Genomic DNA, 24,153 nt, shown 5'->3' with positions numbered 1-24,153 from the left:
GATTCATTACTTCTATGAAACTATAAGGTTTGCAATGACTATTTCTTTTCCTTGCTAAAATCATGATGATTGACAATTTGGAGAGTAACTTGCATAAAGCCTACATAGATTTACCTCAAGGAGCTATGCCTACAACCTTTTGTTTAATGCAATTGAATTTTAGGCTTTAATATGACATGCAACCTTTTCTAGGTACAACTTCGATGAATGAAGTTCATGCATGACGAATATTATAAGACTAATGTTGACTTAATCCATTCTACAAGCATCTTCACATGCAACATGCAAGTCCATGGTTTCATTTTCATGCCATGTAATTCTTTGGACAACATCTAACGGATGTTAACGATTTTCTTGCGCGAATCGCAACAAGGAAGTTATTGCCTAAATGCAATATAAGCTTGTTCTTTCTTGCAAGGAAGACAAGGGTAAATTTAAATAAATTTTTCATCCTTTTAACCTATGCAATATGCGTTTAGGCTTGTCACTTTAGAAATGCATGAAAAGGGCAACATGCAACTAAGCTCATAAGACGAATAAGCAATTTACATTCTTAACTTTGGAAATGCACGCAAAGGGCAACATCCAACTAAGCTCGTAAGATGAATAAGTAATCTACATTCATAACTTTCCCATGAATTTGAAACATGCCCAATGCGGAATTAAACTTCTAAGAACCTGGATACGAGGACTTGCAATGATGTCCACGTGTAAACTTGGGTTTGAGACTTCCGCGCGTGCGCCCTGTGACTTTGGCTTTGGAGCCATCGTTGATGTACTGGACTTGAACTCTGCGATTTGTCCTCGCCTTTATGCGATCTTGGAACTCCCTCCAAGCTTGTCAACTCAGCCTCAAAAACCTGTCTACTTCCTCCTTGCGTAGGAATTTGGGGCTTATGAGTCCGATTTCTGAAATCGGGGAGGCATGTGGAAATAAGGCTTATAGAAGCCTAACTTTAGAAGCTTCTAAGAAGCTTCTGCTTCTCCACAGGATTACATGGAGGGGAATGATTGGAGAGGAGAGGATGAAGGCAACGAATTGAAGGAGATGAGATGATGATGGTGAACGTGGTGTTGAGGCGGCAGCCTGGCAGACTGTGATGCAGTAACGCGGCGATTTGGCAGCTGCAACACGGCGCTCTCCTCCTCTCTCTCTTCATGCCTCCCCCCCAAGCTCCAAGGGGGAGGTTTTATAGTGTGTAAGGGGGGCAGAGATCCACACATGTGGAGGGATTTCATGCCTTCCCTCCCTCATGCATCCCCACACCACACTCCTCCTTCTCTCCACTTAGCTTCAGTCCCTCTCCCCTGCCATGCATCGACTGAGGGGAGGGGTAAATAATAAAAAAATTGGCACTACTTTAATCATTTATCCATTAGCCTTTACGTAAGGGGTGTTTCTCGTGCGGCTTGCGGGTTTTAACCTTGGCCTTATTTGCAGAACGCGGATGGGGTTCATTATTGTGCATGCGGGGTAAGGACTTTGTCACTATCATTATTCCGTTGTGGGAGATGACTTAGCACATCTTTTGCGCGGGCGTGCGGTGATCAAAGTTCTTTAATATTTCGAGCGAAAATATTACAATAAAAGATTGCAACAACAAAAGAAGTAGAAAAATAAACTTTAGGGGGGATTGAACCCTAGGCATGCTTACTTAATGTGGTTGCTAAGGAGTTTACTATGTGCAAAACAAATGGAAAAAAATTCAAAATTACATAGGAAGAGAAGAGAATCAAATATGAAGGTTTTTTTACAAGGATTCATCCATTGTGTGTGTGTGTGTGTGTGTGTTTTTCAACAAAGCATTAAAATTAAAATTCTAAACCTAACATCAAGAATGGGCAACATCTTTAAATCTCAAACTCATTCAAAAGGTATGGGAGAATACTATTACTAACACTTTTACTTGTTTCAACAAGGCAACTTGTTGCATAGAACAAAGGAAATCTTTAGATTCATATGATGAGTTTACAACTTTTTGAAATTTACAATGCCACAAAAAAAATGCCCCAATGTATGAGTAAGGGTAGAGTGTGGTATCTGCATCCATATAAGCAAAGTATGTAATACCAAGCATTTCAAATGCCTATTGCAGGTGTTAAAAACTCACCTAGGTGTTATTCGTATCTACTCTTTTAATGGTTTTACCTTCTTGGCATCCATGAAGTGTAAACCATTCTTCAAGCAGTTAGAGTATTGCAGTCACCAAGTGGATAATGAGTGGCAGTTTATGCTTTTTTGGAGTAGGGGTTGCCTCATAAGGCCTTTTATACAAGTTATGGTACCTTCTGCAAGATGGTGCCAAGGATGGAGCTACAAGGAGGGAAAATAAAGCAAGTCTACACAAGAGTTGTGTGGACTGGATGATATGTTGTGAGGATATTTATGAGAACATTAAAGTTAATGGGGTGTATTTATTAGTAACCACTCATTAAGGTTTTTTAATGTATCAATTTTAGAGAGCTCATACTCATAATGCTATCTTTTTTTTAGTTTTTTTCTTAAGATTTCTTGCACATTAGGACCAAAAACGTTTCAAAAAGGGCACTTGTAAGAAAATGATTAAGTTGCTAATTACTTGATTTTTTAAAAGAATGAACCCTCCCAATTTGGCCATTTAGATGTTATTAATGAGAGAATGTAATGGCTCAGGACATTAACTCAAGTTAGGGGTCACTTTTCGGCCATTATTCTTTCTTCTTAAATGGTTAAATATTATGTTAACACATTTTCCACCAAAATCATGCTTGTTTTTCATCTATTATTTGAACCATCATTCTCTCCTCTCCTCTTCCTTTCTTAATTATTAGGGTAACATATTATAATTAGAAAAAAGGAAGTACTTTGATTCCTAGGAGCTGGTAGAAACATTAATTCAAACAATCTTGCTATTACTTGTAAACCTCCTCTTTTTTTAAATGTTTAATTTTTAGTCCATTAAAAAATAAAAAATATTAAACTAGTAATAGATAAAAGTATTAGTGATATTGTGCATCATACTCACTTTAGGACTAAGGGGATTTCACGTGTGTAGGATGCTTCAAAGTGTTTGAAATTGTGTTTGTCATTTTCAAAATATATTGGATTTTAGACCTAGGTTTTTAAGCACATTCTTAACCGTGAGTGTAGATACACCCATTATAAGTTATCTTTTAGTTTAGAAAATGTGTAAAACATGTTGCCATCTATCCCTTGTAGAGAGATAACTTATAGATGCATGAAAAAGCAACTTTTAAGAATAGTTGGAGTGTTGTATATCAATACTACATTCAGAAGACCAATACTATATATGACGAGACAATAGCAATAGCAATCTAGTCACTTAGTGTTTTGGTACATGATGTGCATTTCATGTCCAAGTTCCATATGAATTTCATCGTTCTATTGCACTATGTTCTAAAGCATTGAGAAAGAGTGAGTCACATGCATGCGAAAATATTTGTGCCCTAGTGAGGATTACTCAAATATTGCTAATCTTGATTTTTGTTGAATATTTAGTGGTTCCAATAATTTTATCATATAATACTTCTAAAAGTATCGAAAAGTGAAATGTATTGTTGAAGAATATGGAATCGAAAAGCACTAGGGCTAGATATACGATTTTAAGTAACAACAGTTGTTCCTTTGTCATCCCCTTTATAGGGCATAATGCCGATATTGCTCAAGAATAGGTGGTCATTTCTTAGGACATAGTGTCCCCTAGTTTATAAGTCAAATGAAAGGTCCAAAATTGCAACAATTGACATTCAATGGTCATAATTGTATGTTTTAGTTTAGTTCTAAGAAGTCTTTTAACTAGTCTTTTAATGTTGAGGAATGTGAGAACAATGATGGAAGGTACATGTACACATCTCCACAATAACAAGAATGGGAGCATAAAACTCACGGTAGTACTCTATGCATGTATTGTACTTCAAATCCCATGTTTGGCTTGACCAATGTTTTAGAAGCTATTCTCGTTGACTATCTGTATAGGCATAAACCACTAGACAAAGAGGTACATGATGAAGGTATGAAGGACACAAGAAACCCTCTTCTTTCTTTGTTTTTGTTAGAGAGAGAGAGAGAGAGAGAGAGAGAGAGAGAGATACTAGCTAGCATCAGTTATGACGGATGATTGTTGGGAAATCACATAGCAAGAATCTCCAGGAGGAAGTAGAGAAAAAGGAACCCTAATTTGATGGTGCTTCTATAACGTTGGTTAAGAAAAAGAAATTGTTTTGATATATTGTAGGAGCTTTACTGACACGTTGGTCTGTGGGTAGAGGTGCAAGAGCAAGATCGCCACCCCAGAACGGGTGACCTTACAGCCTGTGTTTCAGTGTTTGCAGGTAGCCCCTCATTATCCATTAAGAATTAATACAGTACAAAGCTAAGGCCCTCGCTTGGTATATCTATCGTGGACAGGTACATGCCGTCGGTAGTGCTCCCATGCACATAGCATCATCGACTTGAGTCTTCTGCTGCATTGCAGTCTGCTGTCTCTGCCTTTGTGCAATTATCTCTTATATTAAATCAATATGACGAGCTTCTTCTCCTGCTCTGCCTTTGCTGCTTGCGTCACTTCTCTGCAGAAGCGCAGCCATGGTTCCTCCTTGATCCATCCCGTATGCTCTAGCAGCTGGCATGATCAATATAACAACTCATGCACTGATGATCAGTGGTCTGTCCTTGAATCAAACTCTTACCCTATTGATCAGCCTCATCCGCTTGCGCTCGATTTAGAGCTCTTAATGACCAGTAAACACTCTTTCCTTAGCCTTGATTGGATGACAGACGCTATGGCCTTTCTCCTCTCCTCCTCCCAGTACTGCAGCGGTGAGCTTCTTCATGGTTCCAATACTATTATAATTGCGCCAATCTGCCCGCCTGCCGTATTGATCATGCGGAAAGTAATCGAGCAGCATTTGCAGGATTCCCTCGCTGTTCTGGACTCCTGCAGGCTTCTTGATCAGATAGCAAACAACATGCAGGATTATGTTACAAGTCTCCTGACCCTCCTGACCGCTCTTCATCCAGACACTAGCTCATTGATAACTGATGATAAGTTGGCGTTAATCAGACAGCAGCAGGTTATTTCCTGCAGAGCAAGATTGCTTCGTGTAAGGAACTCATTATCCAAGTTATTGTCCGTCAGGAAATCAGACTTCGGAATGACCGAGTGTCAACTAGCTGCTGCTGCAGGAAGCCTCAGAGAGAAGCTTAACGCTGATATTACACTCGATCATCACGATGATCAGACTAATGACAATCTCATTAGTAGTTTGTGCCATAATCTGCCAGCTAATCTCAAGTGCCATGATTATAGTTACTATTATCAAGGCAAGACAGCCTGCCAACTGACACTAGGGTTCCTTCTCGAGTGCTTGTGCAAGCTGCCAATGCTCCCTTCTATATCAGAAGTGGGAAAGACCTCTTCTCAAAAATCAAGGTCTCTTGGCAAAAAATCAAGCAATTCCCTGCAAAGTACCTTGAAAATACAGCTGCTGTCTACCTTGGAAACACAACTAGAGCAGTTCTGGAAGACCGGGCTTTCTGATAATCATCATCTGGAACCTATGATTACTCCCAGTTCTCTCCCAGAGATGGATGACATGAGGAGATCTGTGCAGGAACTGTACGTCTTACTAGGAGAGCTTCTCTACCCAGACCATGGGAGCGAGCTCCTGCTTCAAATCCAAAGGCAAGAAACCGTGCAGGTCATCAGCTCGTTGCAGAGGACAGCAGCCCACGTGCAAGCTTCCCTCACCACCTTCCAGAGCCAGCTTCACTCTCTCTCTACCATCACCATCTCTGGTCGAGTAGCTTTGCTTGACATCCTCACCCAGATCACAAGCTCAGCCTGATGATTTATCGTATTATGGTATTGGCGAGTGCAACCATTTCAGCTTGCCAAATCAAGGTCGAACTTGTGAATGGAGAACCCACTGACATGGCGAAAGCCTGAGCAGGCGACCCTTAATCTCGTTTATTAAGAGGTGAATATGCCATTGATATATCCAATCGTTTCATTTTGCAAATCCTGATGTTTGTTGTGAAGGAAGAAGCTTATGCTTCTTATCAACAAGACCATGTGGATATCATCGTTCAATATATTCTCTCTCTCCAAGGGGCTTCTTTCTCTCTTTGTAGATGTACAATAGCTTTTCAACTAGCTGTCACAACGGAAATCAAAACTTCTTGACTCTTCCGTTTTTGTTCATGGAGTGTGAATTAATGTGATTGTTGGGAAGGGGCAACTAAGCAACCACAATAGTCATACAACAGATTAGGCTAGTAGATGGCCAAATATACACATTTTATGAGCTACAAAAACAGCTTATGGACATGTCTATCGGTATGCTTATCCCCTCACCACATGACTTGCATCTAAAATTGTTTGTATTTTGTGTGTGGCAAGCCCGAATATAAGCATGCTTTTCCTTACGCTATTCTTGAAATTTAGCCCTTGATGTGAGATAACAATGAATGCAACTAGCCCTATTTTTAAGAAAACAAGGAGGTGTTGAATATAGAATTGCACATATTTCATTTCTAAAACCAACAACTCTCTTTTTTTAAAAGTAAAGTTTTAAATTGCACAAGTCAAAAATTGCATAAAAATTTCCAAAATGATCCTATAGCAAGATTCTATATAAATCTACGTATGTAAAGTACAATAATGATTGTATACACGAATTGGAAGCTAAAGTCTAGCTTTTCTTACAACAATATTTTAAAAAGTATAGCTAAAATGTTTATACAAGTTCATCGTCTCCATTTATTATGGATTGTCGCATCCAACAAGCTACCTGGTATAACTTAAATTAGTATATATGAATTGGAGTGTATCTATTGTGGATTGTCTCATCCAACAAGCTACTTGGTATAACTAAACTGTGTATATGAGCTGAAGTGCATCTATTGTGGATTGTAATATCCAACAAGCTATCTAGAATATGATATATACATATGTCATAACTCTATGAGGAGATGTAACTATCATCCCCTCCCTCCTTTGTATCCTCCTCATTTTCTTCCAATTCATTGCCCCTTGGCCGTCATCCTCTTTGCACATCTCATTGCCTTTCCCCTATAGATGTAGAAAAACAAAAGATTTAGAAATAGCAAAGAAATTCTAATAAGTTTAAAAAAAGAAATATTTATTGTGATGTCCCACCACATTTGTTCCATGATGATTGTCTTCTTATAAAAGTGTGTTTATGTATCTCAATTGCTATGACAATAAGTCATCTTGTGGCTAGTGGGAGGTTCGCCCATAATAATATTAAGCTTTAAAAAAAATACTAGAAGTATTATAAAAAATCAATAATAGTATTATTAAGTACATATAAACTTAAGGACAGATTTAGATACTTATAAACTTAGTGTCCCGTGTATTGATAACACTTTGAACCAAAATGCAATGATCCATATCATTCTATCTATTTTTGTCACATCTTCATCTATTATGGAATGAAGACCCTAGACCCCACCCTTCTTATTGCTTTTCTCCACTCATCAAGATGTACAATATCTGGCATTTCTATAGGATTCAAGATTTGTTGTGCTCGTGGAAGATGGCTGAGATTCACATATTTAGAGAAGTCAAAGTCACCGCCACTAGGTAGGAGGTTTTGGTTTGCCTGGTATGGTAGCTTGTCTACACTTTCAATGCTTGTTTTACTTCCGTATGTTAGGTGAATGAGGACTCAAGCTAGGGTTCTTGCAATGCTATGGGCACATATTCTAGAATGTGCATGAAGAGCTCAATACTCTTGATGGTTTAGGTGGCATTATATGAATAAGGAGAACATTGAGGGTGGCTCTATCTTTACTATTAGTTAAGGGGAGGTGGGGGGCGGGTGCCATGTGGTAGCCCCCACCTCCCCACAATAAAAAGAAGAACGCTGGGGCGGGTGCCACGCGTCCAACACTCGCCCTCGCCCGCGAAGATCGCGCCCGTGCCGCCCGTGCCGCGAAGATCGCGCCCGTGCTGCCCACGACCTGCCCACGCCTGCGATCTGCGACCTGCCCGCGCCCTACGACCTACCCGCAACCTGCCCGTGACCTGCCCGCACCCGTGACTTGCCCGTGACCTGCAACCTGCCCGCGACCTACGATTGCGATCCTTATGCCCCCGCCTGCATTTCGAAATGCATTTTCAAGCGCGGCCGTTGTCTCGACGAGCTCCCCTGCGCCTTCGACCCCGTCACTCCATCTTCGAACTGCGCATTGCCGCTCTAGCGTGCCGACTCCCTGGCCTGTGAAAGCTCTATATAAGGACGGTCCTCCTTTGCACGCATGGTCAGCGAGAGAGGAAGGTACATTCTTCTTCTACTTCTTCTTTTGTTATGTGATTAATTAATGTGTGTTAAGTGTTTAATTACATTGTTAAAGTGTATTATGTGTTTTAAGTGTGTTATTTATTAATGTGTATTATGTGTCTTAGTAAGGATGTGATAATATTATTATGTTTGTATTGATATTATGTATTAATATGTGTATGTGTGGTATTATTTAATGTGTATTATGCTTTTAATATGAATGTGTGTTATTGATTTAAGTATATTATATATATTAATATGAATGTATGTTAAGTGTGTTATTAGATAATGTCTGTAGTATGTGTTGTGGTACTGCTGCGCATCCGAGGTGTGGAATCCACCAAAAAGTTGTGTGTGTGGCATTTGTTACTTTGTACATACTTAGTCGTTGTGTTTGCATTTGTTCTGCGTAGGCAATATAGTGGAGAAGGGATTGAAGCAAGAGGAGCTTATCTGTAATGCTCTAGTTGGCATGTATGCCCAGTATGGAAACCTACAAGATGCTGATGCTTGCAGAAATATTCATCTAGACATGTTTATTCAGAATACCATGATCTCTATGTACGGCAAGTGTTAAAGCATTCTGGAAGCTCACCAGGCATTCAACAACTTGTCCTTCTGCAGCATTGTATCATGGAATGCAATGTTTTCAGCATATGTAGAGCAGGGCCAGGGAGAAAAGGCGCTAAAATTATAAAAACAGATGCAAGAGGAGGGCATTTTCCCAAATCAGTAGATCACATTTCATGCATGTGGTTCCCTCATTGAGAAGGAAGATGTTATGAGCATGGATGGGAAACCAAGAAAAGTTTCTTGGGAAATTTACCGAGCATTACATGCAGATTCTCAGAAGAAGGGTTTCACTTCAGATGCTTTTGTTAATAGCACTCTTGTTAGTATCTATGGTAAGTGTGGAAGCATTGGACAAGCACAGAAGGTGTTTGAGGAGTTTTCCCAGGCGGATGTTGTTTTATGGAATGCAATGCTTTTAACATACAATGAACAGAATCAAGGAGAAAAGGCTCTAGATCTTTACAAAAAGATGCAAGAGGCTTGTAGATTGTTGAATGATGCAAAAATTATTTGTCTTCTGCAGGCCTGCTGTGAAGCAGGAAATATGGGGATATGCAGGCAGACTCATTTTGCTATAGTTTTGGTTATTTATCATCTAGATCCTCTCATAATGAGTACTCTCATTCATGCATATGGAAAGTGTGGAGGCGTAGAAGAAGCACAAGCAGTGTTTGATGGGCTTCTATCACCCACTACAATCTCATTCAATGCATGCATTGCTGGTTATGCTCGTGAATGTAATCTCTGTAGAAGCATGTGGGTGTTTGAAGAAATACGACATGCAAGTGTAGATGCAGAAGAAGTCATCTCCCTTTTACTTCTTGCATTCTGCAGTCACACTGATGTTGTTGACAAAGGCATTGAGTATCTCAATGGTATTCATACATATTCAGGACTATGTCTAGACGTGAAGCATTATGTGGCTATGATAGACCTCCTTGCACGGGCAGGAATACTGCGGATGGAGTGCTCGATTGGGAGAAGGCCACTTTTCTGGTAAAAAAGGGGGCTGTTTTTCTAGTAAAAAAAGGGGAGCTATTGTGGAAGGAAAAGAGGATGGTGAAGAAAAGCATCGGGGAGAAGCTTTTTGGGGGAAAAAGAAAGCTCGAATGGGGAAGAAAGAACAAGGAGGTGACTGATGCTTGGCACAAGGTTGCTGCTGGTGTTTTGAGTCATCAAATGAAAGACTACTGTTTCAGAAAATGACATTGTCAAAATTGACATTGGGTGCCACATTGATGTTTTCATAGCTATTGTTGCTCATACCGATGTTATTTAAGAAGAGCCTCTTACGGGAAGAGCAGCAGATGTTCTAGCTGCCACAAGCACAATGGCAGAAGTTGCTCTGAGGCTGATCAGCAGGCCTGGAAAGAAGAACTGGGATTCATGTCCTGGACTAGACAATCCAAAAAACATTTCCTTGGGCACTCTGGATCAGAGAAAAGGATAGGCAATGGGCTTTCAGGAGATCAGTCGAGCTCTTCTCGAATTCTTATAAACTTGTGAAGTAGAAGCTCGTGAAGAAGCGCATCAAGAAGTACAAGCGACCTCAGAGCGACCACAAGTTCTCCGTCAAGCTAAAGTGGCGTAGGCCAAAGGGTATTGATTCTCATGTCAGACAGAAGTTTAAAGGATGCATATTAATGCCCAATATTGGTTATGGAACGAACAAGAAGATTCGACATGTCCTTCCCAATGGATTTAAGAAGTTCTTGGTGCACAACTCTGCTGAGCTAGATCTTCCGATGATGCATAATAGGAAGTTCTATGCTGAGATTGCCCATAATGTCTCAACTCTCAAGCAGAAGTCAATTGTTGAGCGGGCCACACAACTCAACATAGCTATGACGAATGGTTCTACCAGATTGCAGCAGTTACCTCCAACCACCACGAACGTGAATTAAGGCACAATTGGAATCAAAGGAGTTGCTCACATTCTGCATTAAACGACTAAAGAATCTGAACAAAGTAAGGCTTGTTGACGCTGGGTTTATATGGACATAGCCGCACTCTAAGAGACTGAAAGTCAAGTTAAAGATTCAAAAAGAAGTGATGAATGATGCTATATTGGAACAAGGGTATGTCGTTGAGTATGTTTTGGAAGATCATATGTGTGATAGCTACTCTAGATCTGCAGCAAATCCAGACCAGTGAGTTGCTACAGTGCAAGTGAGGCAGAAGGTTGACCACAAGAAAACATTCTTCTACCTTGAGCAAGTTATTCTGAAGCACAACTGAGCAGCTCTGTGCCGCAAGTGCACTGGATGGCATTGTCAATTTGTGGCAGATTCAAGGAAAAGGGATTGACCTCTCGTTGCTGAGCTTAATTGATTGCCTTTCCTTGGGACAATGCATATATTCAGAGCTTATGCACGACTGAACAGTGTAACCATGTTCTTGAAGACTTGGATATTGGCCTTAGACAAGGACTAATTCTAAGTGAATCCTTGTTTTTCCCTCTTCTAAGTTTGTGTAGTAAAATTCTGGATGTGAGATCTGTCAGGCATGAACACATTTTATCAATAAGCAGTGGCAGCCCTTGCTGGAAATCTTATATGTATCTTATGGTGCTAGAGAGCTTGCTAGAGACAAACCTAGCCTTCTGCATACTTCTAAGTGAATCCTTGTTTTTCCCTCTTCTAAGTTTGTGTAGTAAAATTCTGGATGTGAGATCTGTCAGGCATGAACACATTTTATCAATAAGTAGTGGCAGCCCTTGCTGGAAATCTTATATGTATCTTATGGTACTAGAGAGCTTGCTAGAGACAAACCTAGCCTTCTGTAGAGTCATAAAACCCAGCAATAAAGCATTGCCATAGAGTATGTTATACTCGCGTAGGGTTGAATAACTGCTGATCAGAAACTAGCCTTTGATTACTGGAACCGGTGGTGCTTGGATTCAATAGCTCTTCAGGCTGTGAACATCAAGTTTATTGAACAGATGCATGTTAAATCAACAATCTTTGCATTCAATATGAAGAGTCTGGAGTTTACTGTTGCATAGCTTGATCTCACTTGATTAATCTTCTATCTTGGAATTTCTCAAGAACCTCTGCGGTCGCGACTTTGCTTTCGAAAACCCTTCGACATCTTTGGTGAACCTGACGTGAAAGCATCGCATAAATTTCAGGATGGGAGATACTTCAGCATCAGTTTCAGCCTCTTCTACGATTCTTGTTTTGTCCTCTACTTCAGCTGCATCATTGACTGCTGCTTCAAGTACTTCAACGGATGATGATTTAAAGAAGATTTTGCAGAATATGTCTATGTATATGCAACTTCAAAATCAGCAGATGCAATTGTATATGCAACAGCAGTATCAGTTGCATCAACAACAATTGTCTCAGTAAAGGCAACTATATTCGGAGCAGGAGAATGCAATCAGCGCGACTAAGGCGATTGAAGCAGTTGAGAATGAGAAGAAGCTATTTGATGGCCATAATGTTTCGGCTTATTTGAAGACGTATGAGATCAAGATGGGATTTTTTGGAGTACCAGCAGGACTTATGAGTAAGTATTTCCTTCGTCTTATCACACCCGCCTTAAGGGCAAAAGTGACTGATCTTTTTCTTCAAAATTCTCATTGGCAAGATTTTAAGAAGGCCCTAAAGAAGAGTATTTCCTTGAGGACTTTGGGATGGTTACACGGCGGTCATTTCGAGAGTGGGTCTACATGCCAAACAAAGGTCTAGCTGCTTCAGAATTGATACGAGAATTTGAAGAGATGTATAGTCAGCTTGATGCCATTGAACAAAGAGCACTGGATGTTGAGAAAGTTGAGCTTTTCTTGCAAGCTGCAGATCCTGCTCTTCAGGAAGAATTAGGAGAGCTTCTTGAGGATCGCACGAAGCCTATGGGTCTTAAAACGGATTGGCAAGATGCCCAGGATGCAGTCTCGACTTTGACCAAGAGGAGGATATGGAAGACCCGCCTACAGAATGGATCTATGACACCGACTCTGTCTTCTGCTGATATGCCTGCTTCTATCCCTTTTATTTCTTCTCTTCCTCAGCCAGTTTCTTGTCCTATGCCAGTGCCTACTGTTTCTACTCCTCCCGTTCCTCCTGTTCCAAGACCGATGCCGGCTCCTTCTGCTCCAAAACCATCCGCTCCATCGGTGCCTTCCTCTCTTGATGATATAATCAAAGGCATAATGGATTTGACACTGGAGTCAGTTAAAGCAGAATTGGTGGGAAAATTGAAAGAGCGGTTTGCTTCGATTGCGCCTACTATTTCTTCTAGTGTTCCTACTGCACCTAGGAGTGCTCCTAGTGCACCTAGGAGAGATCGAAGATGTATTTGGTGTGATAGTACAGACCATCAGTATTGCAGGGATTGTGAATCTTTTCAGAATGCAAGGAGGAAGAATTTGGTATTTTGGGGACAAGATGGCAAGGTCTGGTTGACTGAAACAGGAGCTCCGCTTGCTACCAATTTTGGGAAAGGCGGAATGAAGAAATTAGTGGATGATATGGCTGCGCATACTTCTTATGTGGAAGCTAGAGGAGATGCTTCTACATATGGAGTCCAGATTGAGAAAGGATCAGAGAATCAGTCAGCATTATGGACTTATGCTATGGAGACGGCAAACAAGGAAAAAATTCAGCAGACTGTTTTGACTAATGCAGGTTCTAGCATCATATCTGAGACAGGTTGGGATTCGCCTGTTGATAGATATACTATTTATGCCTACTTGGCTAAGTCTAAGGGAGCAGATGTACTTGTTGAGGAGAAGCGTAAGAGGGATGAAGAAAATCCAAATGCAACTAAAAAGACTAGAGGGAGTGAGTTTGTTACTCCACCTACTGCAGGACCGTCTTTGAGGCCACGGTCAAAACGACAGATGGAAGATGCTCAGAAGAAAGAAAAAAGGCAAGAGCCTAGAGAGACGAAGCAGCCAGGGTTTAGATTGATGTCTGATATTGAGACATCTACAGACATGAAGAAAATCTATAATGACAAGATACTTGGCAATGAGGTGATTTTTACTATTTCTGAGGTTTTGGGCATCTCGAAAAGAGAGTTTCAAGATCAGTTGCAAGAAGTCCTGAAGAGGAAAAGACATGCATTGCCTACTACTAATACACAGGGAGTTTTGATTGGGGAGTTGGATGAGGATGAGGATGAGGTTATGGTTCAGAATGCTTCTGTTTTTCCACAAATAGAGAAGAGGGTTCAACCTATGCATTATGCTGAAACTGATGAGCCTGTCTTGATACCGCGTAGTCACTTTTCACGGAGTCATTGGGCTAGGGAAACTACAGAAACAATGGTAAAAATTGGAAAGAAACAGGTGCCTTATGTTGCTTTAGTGGATCATGGTTCAGAGATTAATCTCATAGTTCGTGGAGTTTATGAAAGTAATAGATGGCCTATGGATGTAGAGCATGGGTGGCGTATGAGAGCCGCCAACAACACTGCAGGTGATTTGTATGCTGCCTGTCCTAGTGTCAATGTTTCTATTGGAGATGTAGAGGAGGATTTCCATTTCTTTGTGCAGGACTCATGGTCTTATCCCATAATTCTTGGATAGCCATTCATCACAGAGATGCGCATGGAAACAAAAGTAATGGATGATGGATCTGCTTATGCACGGATTCGCAGTAAATATGGTATGAGAGCAGTTCAGTTTATGACTGTGTGTGTGTTGCACAAACCATACTTTCATACATCCCATCTATATGCTCATCATCCTCTAAAATACCTGTATTTTTCAAATTTTTCTCCTTTCTACATATATACTGCCTGGCAGCTCTAGGCAACTTAGAAGTCTTCTGATAACTCATCGAACTGTTTGCTGAAATTTCAACAAAACTGGAGGAGAAAACAATGCTACCAGGAGGCGAGAACTCCAATCTCCTCTGCTCTGTACCACTGTCGTCTCGCGAAACAGCGGTACCTAATGAAAACCCGAATCCCTCACAGTGGACAAAGGTGCATCTCGAAGATTATCCCTATTTCTAACATGGTTCACCCCTTAGAAGCTTCCAGGAAGCTTCTGGGGGAACGTGAAGAAGACCATGTGGACGAAGGGATGAAGGCGACCGATTTGGCAGCTGGCAGCGTCATGCTACAGGCGGCGGCAGCACGAAACTTGTACGGCAACTCCTCCTCACGGTGCAGCCTCACGACTCCCCTAATCGGCGGCAGCTGGCATAGTCTTCTCTTTCTCACGCCCTCCTTACGATGACAGAGATGGAAAATATGCTGAACACTGATATGTAGAGTTGTCACAGTAATGTATCAGTGCAATCCCTGGATATGTTTCATGAAATTGCAGATTTTGTGTCATAGATAGAGTCAGAGGCTGAGGTGACTCAGCAAAAAGTGTTGAGTGCTAAAGAAATTCAGCAAACAGAGTTTCTGGCTGATTATGATCAGCCTACAGAGACACAGAGGGCTGAAAACTTTCAGCCAACAGAGTTTACTGTTGAAATATTTCAGCATCCAAAGTTTAGGGCTGTTCCTATGCAGTCCATGGAGCAGAGGGCTGAGGATATTCAGCCACTAGAGTGCAGAATTGCTGATTTACAGCAAGATTTGAGTAATGTAGAGGATCATAATGAAGCCAGGGTTGACACGAAATACAAGACTGTGGATAAGAAGGTGAAGCCGGTAGCTGTATCGGTTCCACCTGACACTGATCAGCAAATAGAGAGGGCTACTAAACAGCCAATTTTGAGGAATCCAGAGCATATAGGCTATAAATTTTCAACAGAGACTCTTGCTGAATTAAAAATTGGAAATGGTGATTTCTTGCTACCCACAGAGAAGCAATGCTTTCAGGAGATGCTTGAGCGACATGGAAAGGGGTTTGCTTTTTTCTCGCATGATATTGGATGTGTGAATCCGGATATTGTTGCTCCTATGGTGATCTTTACTATTTCTCATATTCCATGGAACCTCCGACCTATTCCAGTGCCTAAGGCACACCTACCAAAGCTAATTCACTTGTTGAATGAGAAAATTTGGATGGGAATCCTAGAGCCTTCATCTACACCATACTCAAATAGGTGGTTTAGAGTTCCAAAGAAGAATGGTACTCTCCGATTTATACAGGACATGCAGCCAGTAAACAGAGTTACTATCAGGAATGTTGGTATAGGTCCACTTGTGGATGAGTTTGCAGAAGCATTTGCTGGATGTGCCATCTATTCTTTAGGTGATTTGTATTCGGGATATGATCAATTTCAGCTGGCTTTGGAAAGCAGGGACATAACCACTATGAGAACTCCTATTGGGCTTGTCAGGATGTGTACCTTGCCTCAAGGTGCCACTAATTCTGTTGCACATATGATGAATGCCATGCATAAGGTCCTTCGTGATTACATATCTCAGCTTACCATGCCTTTCTTGGATGATGTGCCCATTAAGGGGTGTGCAGAAGAAGGGAAGAATGAGAGTCTAAATGAGCAGGGATGCAGATACTTTGTGGCTGATCATATTTCAGCTTGTGAGAAGATTTTGGCCAGGTTAGAAGAAGTGAACTTGACACTATCAGGGCAAAAATCTATTTTTGGAGTAAATGAGGTTGTCATTGTTGGACATATGTGTGGGTATTATGGCAGGAAACCCTCACCTGAGAAGGTGGATGCTATAGGCAAGATTACGAAGTATTGTTCTACCACTTCAGAGGTACGGAGATTCATTGGAGCTTGTGTGTCTTACATGATTTGGATAACCCATTTTGCACACATAGCAGATTGTTTATGTCAGCTGCTTCCAAAGGGGCAGAAATTTTATTGGGATGAGAGCCACACTAGAGCCATGCGGAAATTGAAGAAGTTATTGAAAATTGCTCCTACTCTCAGGAAAGCGGATAATAATTGCGGAAGGTCTATTGTATTGACAGTTGACACTAGTCCAATTGGCATAGGTTGGGCTGTGGGTCAAGATGATGCAGATGGAAACATGTATGCTATTCGGTTTGGGACGAAAGTCCTAAATGAGAGACAGAGGAGATATCCGCAAATCAAGAGGGAATTACTGGGAATTGTTATGGCTCTCAAATGTGACAAGGAGTACTTTATTGGAGCCTCAGTTGTGGTAAAGACAGATTTCTTGCCATTGATAGGTATGATTACGAGTTGCTCTACTCCGGATATAGCTATGCTGAGATGGATTGCATACATCAAGTCATTAAATCCAGAATTTAAAGACATAGCAGAAAAGGATAATCCAGTGTGGCAGATATGCTGTCTAGAGCCAGATATGATGATAAGGAGACACTACTTGCAGAAGAGGATGATGCAGAAATTTTAGCCGCTATGGTTGATCATGTTTGCCATGTCTATGATATTGTGGCTTTCATAGAAGAACTCTATGTTGGAGATTGGTTGCAGATTGGCAAGTACCTTATTACACTAAGCAAAAGAGATGAATGGACAGATGAAGAGTTCAAGAAGATCAGAAGAAAAGCCTATGGTTATTTTCTCAAGGACGGATTTCTTTGGAAGCACCCGAAGAAAAGAGGTGGATTACCCTTGCGGGTTGTCTGCGATAAAGAGACACAGTTCTTGGGCTGGTCATAGAGGAGTGTGGGCTACTTATGAAAAAATCAAGGAGAAATATTGGTGGAAAGGCATGTACAGAGATGTTTCTCACTTTGTAGAGACTTGCAGAGACTGTCAGATGTATTCGGTAGTGCGTCATCGAGATGAGCTTCATCCGACCTATCCGCTATGCATTCATTATAAGTGGGTAGTTGACTTGGTTACTATGCCTATGGGTCTATGGCAGATGAGATATATTGTTTTGGCTAGAGAGAATCTTACCAATCATGTTGAGGGCAGACCTTTGAGAACGAAGACCACTAGTGCAGTGTGTAAGTTCTTATTGGAAGAAATTTTCTGCAGGTATGGCTGTGTGGGTAAGATCACTACAGATTGCGGTGAACTGGATGCAGATGAAGCTAGGGAGTTTTTCTCTCAACTAGGAATCAAGTTGGCTCTAACCACAGCATACAATCCAGAGGAAATGGGAAGAGTGAAAGAGGGCATCCGTCGATAGTGAAAGCATTAGCCAAAGCATGCAGAGGACGGATTGGAGAATGGCCGAGACTTCTACCATTTGCTTTGTGGGCTGATCGTACGACTCACAGTGTTACCACAGGATATATGCCTGCAGAGTTGATGTATGGTCAGAAACTGGTTATGCCGACTAAGACTTGTGCTTTGACTTGGACAGTTTTACCTTGGTAAGAGGATTTGACAAGAGAGGAGCTTTTAGCTCTTCGGATCCAGCAGTTGGAGAGAAGACCAGAGGATATTCAGCTAGCTATTGACAGGTTGAAGGTTGCTAGACTATGAAATAAGGACAGGTTTGACAGCAGGCATCGCTTGCGGCCTAGAGCAATAGAAGAGGGAGACTGGGTATTAGTCTTTGATAGTAGCCTTGAAAATCAGCATACTGCACTTTGGAAGATGGTGAAAAGATGGTTTGGGCCGTACATAGTCAGACATGTCTTTGATAATGCAACATATGAGCTGACGGAATTGGATGGGACAGTGCTTGGAGTGCCTATTGTAGGAAAAAGAATCAAGATTTTCAAGAAAAGAGATGATGAGGATTATGCATTAGAAGATTTTGCAAGAGAAGAGCAACGAGATGAAACTCCAATAGAAGAGATAGATGATATGACATATAATCTTGCTGATATACCGGAAATACACAATGAAGAGATTGATCTGTTTGTGGATCTTGACGATAATGATCATGGGTAGTTGGCCCATCCGGAGGATGCGCAAGATCAGAGGGGGTGGATGTCGTACTGCTACGCATCCAAGGTGTGGAATCCACCAAAAAGTTGTGTATGTGGCATTTGTTACTTTGTACATACTTAGTCGTTGTGTTTGCATTTGTTTTGCATAGGCAATATAGTGGAGAAGGGATTGGAGCAAGAGGAACTTATCTGTAATGTTCTAGTTGGCATGTATGCCAAGTATGGAAACCTACAAGATGCTGATACTTGCAGAAATATTCATCTAGACATGTTTATTCAGAATACCATGATCTCTATGTATGGCAAGTGTTGAAGCATTCTGGAAGCTCACCAGGCATTCAACAACTTGTCCTTCTACAGCACTGTATCATGGAATGCAATGTTTTCAGCATATGTAGAGCAGGGCCAGGGAGAAAAGGCGCTAAAATTATACAAACAGATGTAAGAGGAGGGCATTTTCCCAAATCAGCAGATCACATTTCATGCATGTGGTACCCTCATTGAGAAGGAAAATGTTATGAGCATGGATGGGAAACCAAGAAAAGTTTCTTGGGAAATTTACCGAGCATTACATGCAGATTCTCAGAAGAAGGGTTTCACTTCAGATGCTTTTGTTAACAGCACTCTTGTTAGTATCTATGGTAAGTGTGGAACCATTGGACAAGCACAGAAGGTATTTGAGGAGTTTTCCTAGGCGGATGTTGTTTTATGGAATGCAATGCTTTTAGCATACATTGAACAGAATCAAGGAGAAAAGGCTCTAGATCTTTACAAAAAGATGCAAGAGGCTTGTAGATTGTTGAATGATGCAAAAATTATTTGTCTTCTGCAAGCCTGCTGTGAAGCAGGAAATATGGGGATATGCAGGCAGACTCATTTTGCTGTAGTTTTGGTTATTTATCATCTAGATCCTCTCATAATGAATACTCTCTTTCATGATTATGGAAAGTGTGAGAGGCGCAGAAGAAGCACAAGCAGTGTTTGATGGGCTTCTGTCACCCGCTACAATCTCATTCAATGCATGCATTGCTGGTTATGCTCGTGAATGTAATCTCTGTAGAAGCCTATGGGTGTTTGAAGAAATACGACATGCAAGTGTAGATGCAGAAGAAGTCATCTCCCTTTTACTTCTTGCATTCTGCAGTCACACTGGTGTTGTTGACAAAGGCATTGAGTATCTCAATGGTATTCATACATATTCAGGACTATGTCTAGACGTGAAGCATTATGTGGCTATGATAGACCTCCTTGCACGGGCAGGAATACTACGGATGGAGTGCTCAATTGGGAGAAGGCCACTTTTCTGGTCAAAAAGGGGGCCGTTTTTCTAGTAAAAAAAGGGGAGCTATTGTGGAAGGAATAGAGGACGTTGAAGAAAACCATCGGGGAGAAGCTTTTTGGGGGAAAAAGGAAGCTCGAATGGGGAAGAAAGAACAAGGAGGTGACTAATGCTCAGCACAAGGTTGCTGCTATTTATAAGTGCAAGATTGCTGAGGGTGTTTTGAGTCATCAAATGAAAGACTACTGTTTCAGAAAATGTCATAGTCAAAATTGACCTTGGGTGCCACATTGATGGTTTCATAGCTGTTGTTGCTCATAGCATGTTATTCAAGAAGGGCCTGTTACGAGAAGAGCAGCAGATGTTCTGGCTGCCACAAGCACAGCGGCAGAAGTTGCTTTGAGGCTGATCAGGCCTGGAAAGAATAACAGGGATTCATGTCCTGGACTAGACAATCCGAAAAACATTTCCTTGGGCACTCTGGATCAGAGAAAAGGATAGGCAACGGGCTTTCAGGAGATCCGTCGAGCTCTTCTCGAATGCTTATAAACCTTGTGAAGTAGAAGCTCGTGAAGAAGCGCATCAAGAAGTACAAGCGACCTCAGAGCGACTGCAAGATCTCCATCAAGCTAAACTGGCGTAGGCCGAAGGGTATTGATTCTTGTGTCAGGCGGAAGTTTAGAGGATGCATATTAATGCCCAATATTGGTTATGGAACGAACAAGAAGATTCGACATGTCCTTCCCAATGGATTTAAGAAGTTCTTGGTGCACAACTTTGTTGAGCTAGATCTTTCGATGATGCATAACACGAAGTTCTGTGCTGAGATTGCCCATAATGTCTCAACTCTCAAGCAGAAGTCAATTGTTGAGCGGGCTGCACAACTCAACATAGCTGTGACGAATGGTTCTGCCAGATTGCAGCAGTTACCTCCAACCACCACGAACGTGAATTAAGGCACAATTGGAATCAAAGGAGTTGCTCACATTCTGCATTAAACGACTAAAGAATCTGAACAAAGTAAGGCTTGTTGACGCTGGGTCTATATGGACATAGCCGCACTCTAAGAGACTGAAAGTCAAGTTAAAGATTCAAAAAGAAGTGATGAATGATGCTATATTGGAACAAGGGTATGTCGTTGAGTATGTTTTGGAAGATCATATGTGTGATAGCTACTCTAGATCTGCAGCAAATCCAGACCAGTGAGTTGCTACAGTGCAAGTGAGGCAGAAGGTTGACCACAAGAAAACATTCTTCTACCTTGAGCAAGTTATTTTGAAGCACAACTGAGCAGCTCTGTGCCGCAAGTGCACTGGATGGCATTGTCAATTTGTGGCAGATTCAAGGAAAAGGGATTGACCTCTCGTTGCTGAGCTTAATTGAGTGCCTTTCCTTGGGACAATGCATATATTCAGAGCTTATGCACGACTGAACAGTGTAACCATGTTCTTGAAGACTTGGATATTGGCCTTAGACAAGGACTACTTCTAAGTGAATCCTTGTTTTTCCCTCTTCTAAGTTTTTGTAGTAAAATTCTGGATGTGAGATCTGTCAGGCATGAACACATTTTATCAATAAGCAGTGGCAGCCCTTGCTGGAAATCATATATGTATCTTATGGTGCTAGAGAGCTTGCTAGAGACAAACCTAGCTTTCTGCATACTTCTAAGTGAATCCTTGTTTTTCCCTCTTCTAAGTTTGTGTCGTAAAATTTTGGATGTGAGATCTGTCAGGCATGAACACATTTTATCAATAAGTAGTGGCAGCCCTTGCTGGAAATCTTATATGTATCTTATGGTGCTAGAGAGCTTGCTAGAGACAAACCTAGCCTTCTGTAGAGTCATAAAACCCAGCAATAAAGCATTGACATAGAGTATGCTATACTCACGCAGGGTCGAATAACTGCTGATCAGAAACTGGCCTTTGATTACTGGAACCAGTGGTGCTTGGATTCAATAGCTCTTCAGGCTGTGAATAGCAAGTTTATTGAATAGATGCATGTTAAATCAACAATCTTTGCATTCAATATGAAGAGTCTGGAGTTTACTGTTGCATAGCCTGATCTCACTTGATTAATCTTCTATCTTGGAATTTCTCTCTGTGGTCGCGACTTTGCTTTCGAAAACCCTTCAACAGCGTGTTAATGTTTTTATGTTATGCGTTTTAATATATCAGTGTGTTTTAATATTATGTATTAATGTGTGTAGGCATGTTAATAATTAATGTGCATTATTACATTGCCAATGTGTATGATGCACTTAAATATATTTGGTGTTACTCTCTAACATCATTTCTGTTTTTCCATGCAGTTTTTGTACTTTTGCTTTTGTCATCAACTCTACTCTTTCGTCATCATCAATACTTCTCAAGTGCATCACACACACACACACACACACACAAAGTTAATTAGAAAGTTGAAATTGTATCACTTTGATCATGTGTCTCATGTATGCACAATGATCATTTAAATATTCATGTAGACATCTCTCTCTCTCTCTCTCTCTCTCCCTCTCTCAAAGTTATAAAAGTTAAAATTTAAATATTTTAATTGATTGCATGTTTAATTTTTTAATGTATGCATGTCATGTCTTTTGATATAAAAGTGTGTTAATATTATTTCTTAATGTGTTTATGTGTGTTATTAATTAATGTGTTATGTGTGTCATTACATTGTTAAGGTATATTACGTGTTTTAAGTGTGTTATTAATTAATGTGTGTTACATATTTTAGTATAAATGTGTGATAGCATTATTATGTTTGTGTTAATAGTATGTATTCATGTGTATATATATGCTAATAATTAATGTGTATTATGCGTGTTATTAATGTATGCATGTCATGTCTTTTGATATGAAAGTGTGTTAATATTATTTCTTAATGTGTTTATGTGTGTTATTAATTAATGTGTTATGTGTGTCATTACATTGTTAAGGTGTATTACGTGTTTTAAGTGTGTTATTAATTAATGTGTGTATATGTTTTAGTATAAATGTGTGATAACATTATTATGTTTGTGTTAATAGTATGTATTCATATGTATATATGTGCTATTAATTAATGTGTATTATGCATTTAATATGAATGTGTGTTAAGTGTGTTATGGAGAGGATGTGTGACAATATTGTTATGTTTGTGTTAATGTTATGTATTGATATGTGTATGTGTGCTATTAATTAATGTGTATTATGTATTGTCTAAAAGTTACAAAGTTGAAATTTAAATATTGTAATTTATTGCATGTAAAATGTTTTTCTTTATCGATACACACTTTGTCTTTCTTAAATACCTGTGGATATTCATGGTTTAATATAGAGTTAAAGATGTGTTAATGTTGATGAATAAAGTAATTAGATTGTTTATGAAAACTTTAAAAACTTAATATTTTGTTCATTTAAGTCTTAATTAATGCTTGAATACTTTAATAGTTTAATTCTTTTATGATGTCCCTCATGTGTGTATGGATATTCATGCTTTGATGTGGAGAAAAAGATGTGTCAAATATTTTCTCGACATAGTCTCATTGTGTCTCTCTCATGTATGCATAAATATTGTAATACTTTGGTGCGCCTAGGTCATGAAAGTATTCAATTACTTTTGAAAAATGTTCTCTCTCTCTCTCTCTCTCTCTCTCTCTCTCTTTGTGATCTCTTAATACATTGTGTAACCATGGCAGTATGGAGCATGCTGAAACATCTGATGCAAGAAACAATGTCCATGTACTAGACATTGTTTTGTGTACTCCCAATGCACGAATGAATGTGTGTAAAGTCAAAGACATGGCTAGGAGGAAGTCAGCACGGCGTGCCCTCAAACATGTCAAAGGACACAACACTTCCATCGTATCCCTAAAGCTCATGCATCGGTTGGATGCAATTGAGAAGCAAATCAAGAGTTTAAACAAACGTCAAAGAGCTTTGAACTCCTTCTATCAAAACTTTGGTAATCGCCTTCAGAGGATGGAAAAAATCTTGGCAGAAAAATATCAAGGAGGCTTGGGTAATGGGATAATTTTGCAAGACGAGATAGATGAAATAAAGGGCTAACGGAGAAATCTATGAGTTGGTTCACAAGCACTGGCCACGATGTGCTTTGGAAGACCATGCAAAAAAGTTGCAAGACATTGCTAAGAGCAATGATCATTTTTTTTCTCATATTATATTTGCATAATATTTTTAGTGCAATATCATCAAAGTTTATTTATTCTTTTTTTGTCAGATATTTTCAAGAAATGAACTATTTTACTGTCTCTTGTTCTTTTTAAGTATTAAGATCT

At 40.2% G+C, this 24,153-nt stretch overlaps 1 protein-coding gene and 1 pseudogene across 1 annotated transcript; both read left to right on the top strand.

Annotated features, from left to right (window-relative positions):
- The first annotated feature begins 9,094 nt into the window (after positions 1-9,094).
- Positions 9,095-9,880, top strand: LOC148012610 (pentatricopeptide repeat-containing protein At2g02980, chloroplastic-like). The gene has a single exon (XM_087669176.1). The coding sequence runs from the start codon at positions 9,095-9,097 to the stop codon at positions 9,878-9,880; it is 786 nt and encodes a 261-aa protein (XP_087525302.1).
- A 10,539-nt stretch (positions 9,881-20,419) lies between these two features.
- Positions 20,420-20,836, top strand: LOC148012609 (large ribosomal subunit protein eL32z pseudogene; annotated as a pseudogene).
- The last annotated feature ends 3,317 nt before the right edge of the window (positions 20,837-24,153 follow it).

This window comes from Lygodium microphyllum, chromosome 27 (assembly GCF_053477565.2).
Source record: "Lygodium microphyllum isolate KBCC chromosome 27, Lygodium_microphyllum_v1.1.10, whole genome shotgun sequence".
NCBI classification, from domain to species: domain Eukaryota; kingdom Viridiplantae; phylum Streptophyta; class Polypodiopsida; order Schizaeales; family Lygodiaceae; genus Lygodium; species Lygodium microphyllum.
The sequence above is the reverse complement of the archived record's forward strand: the minus strand, read 5'-3'. Positions and strand labels throughout refer to the sequence as shown.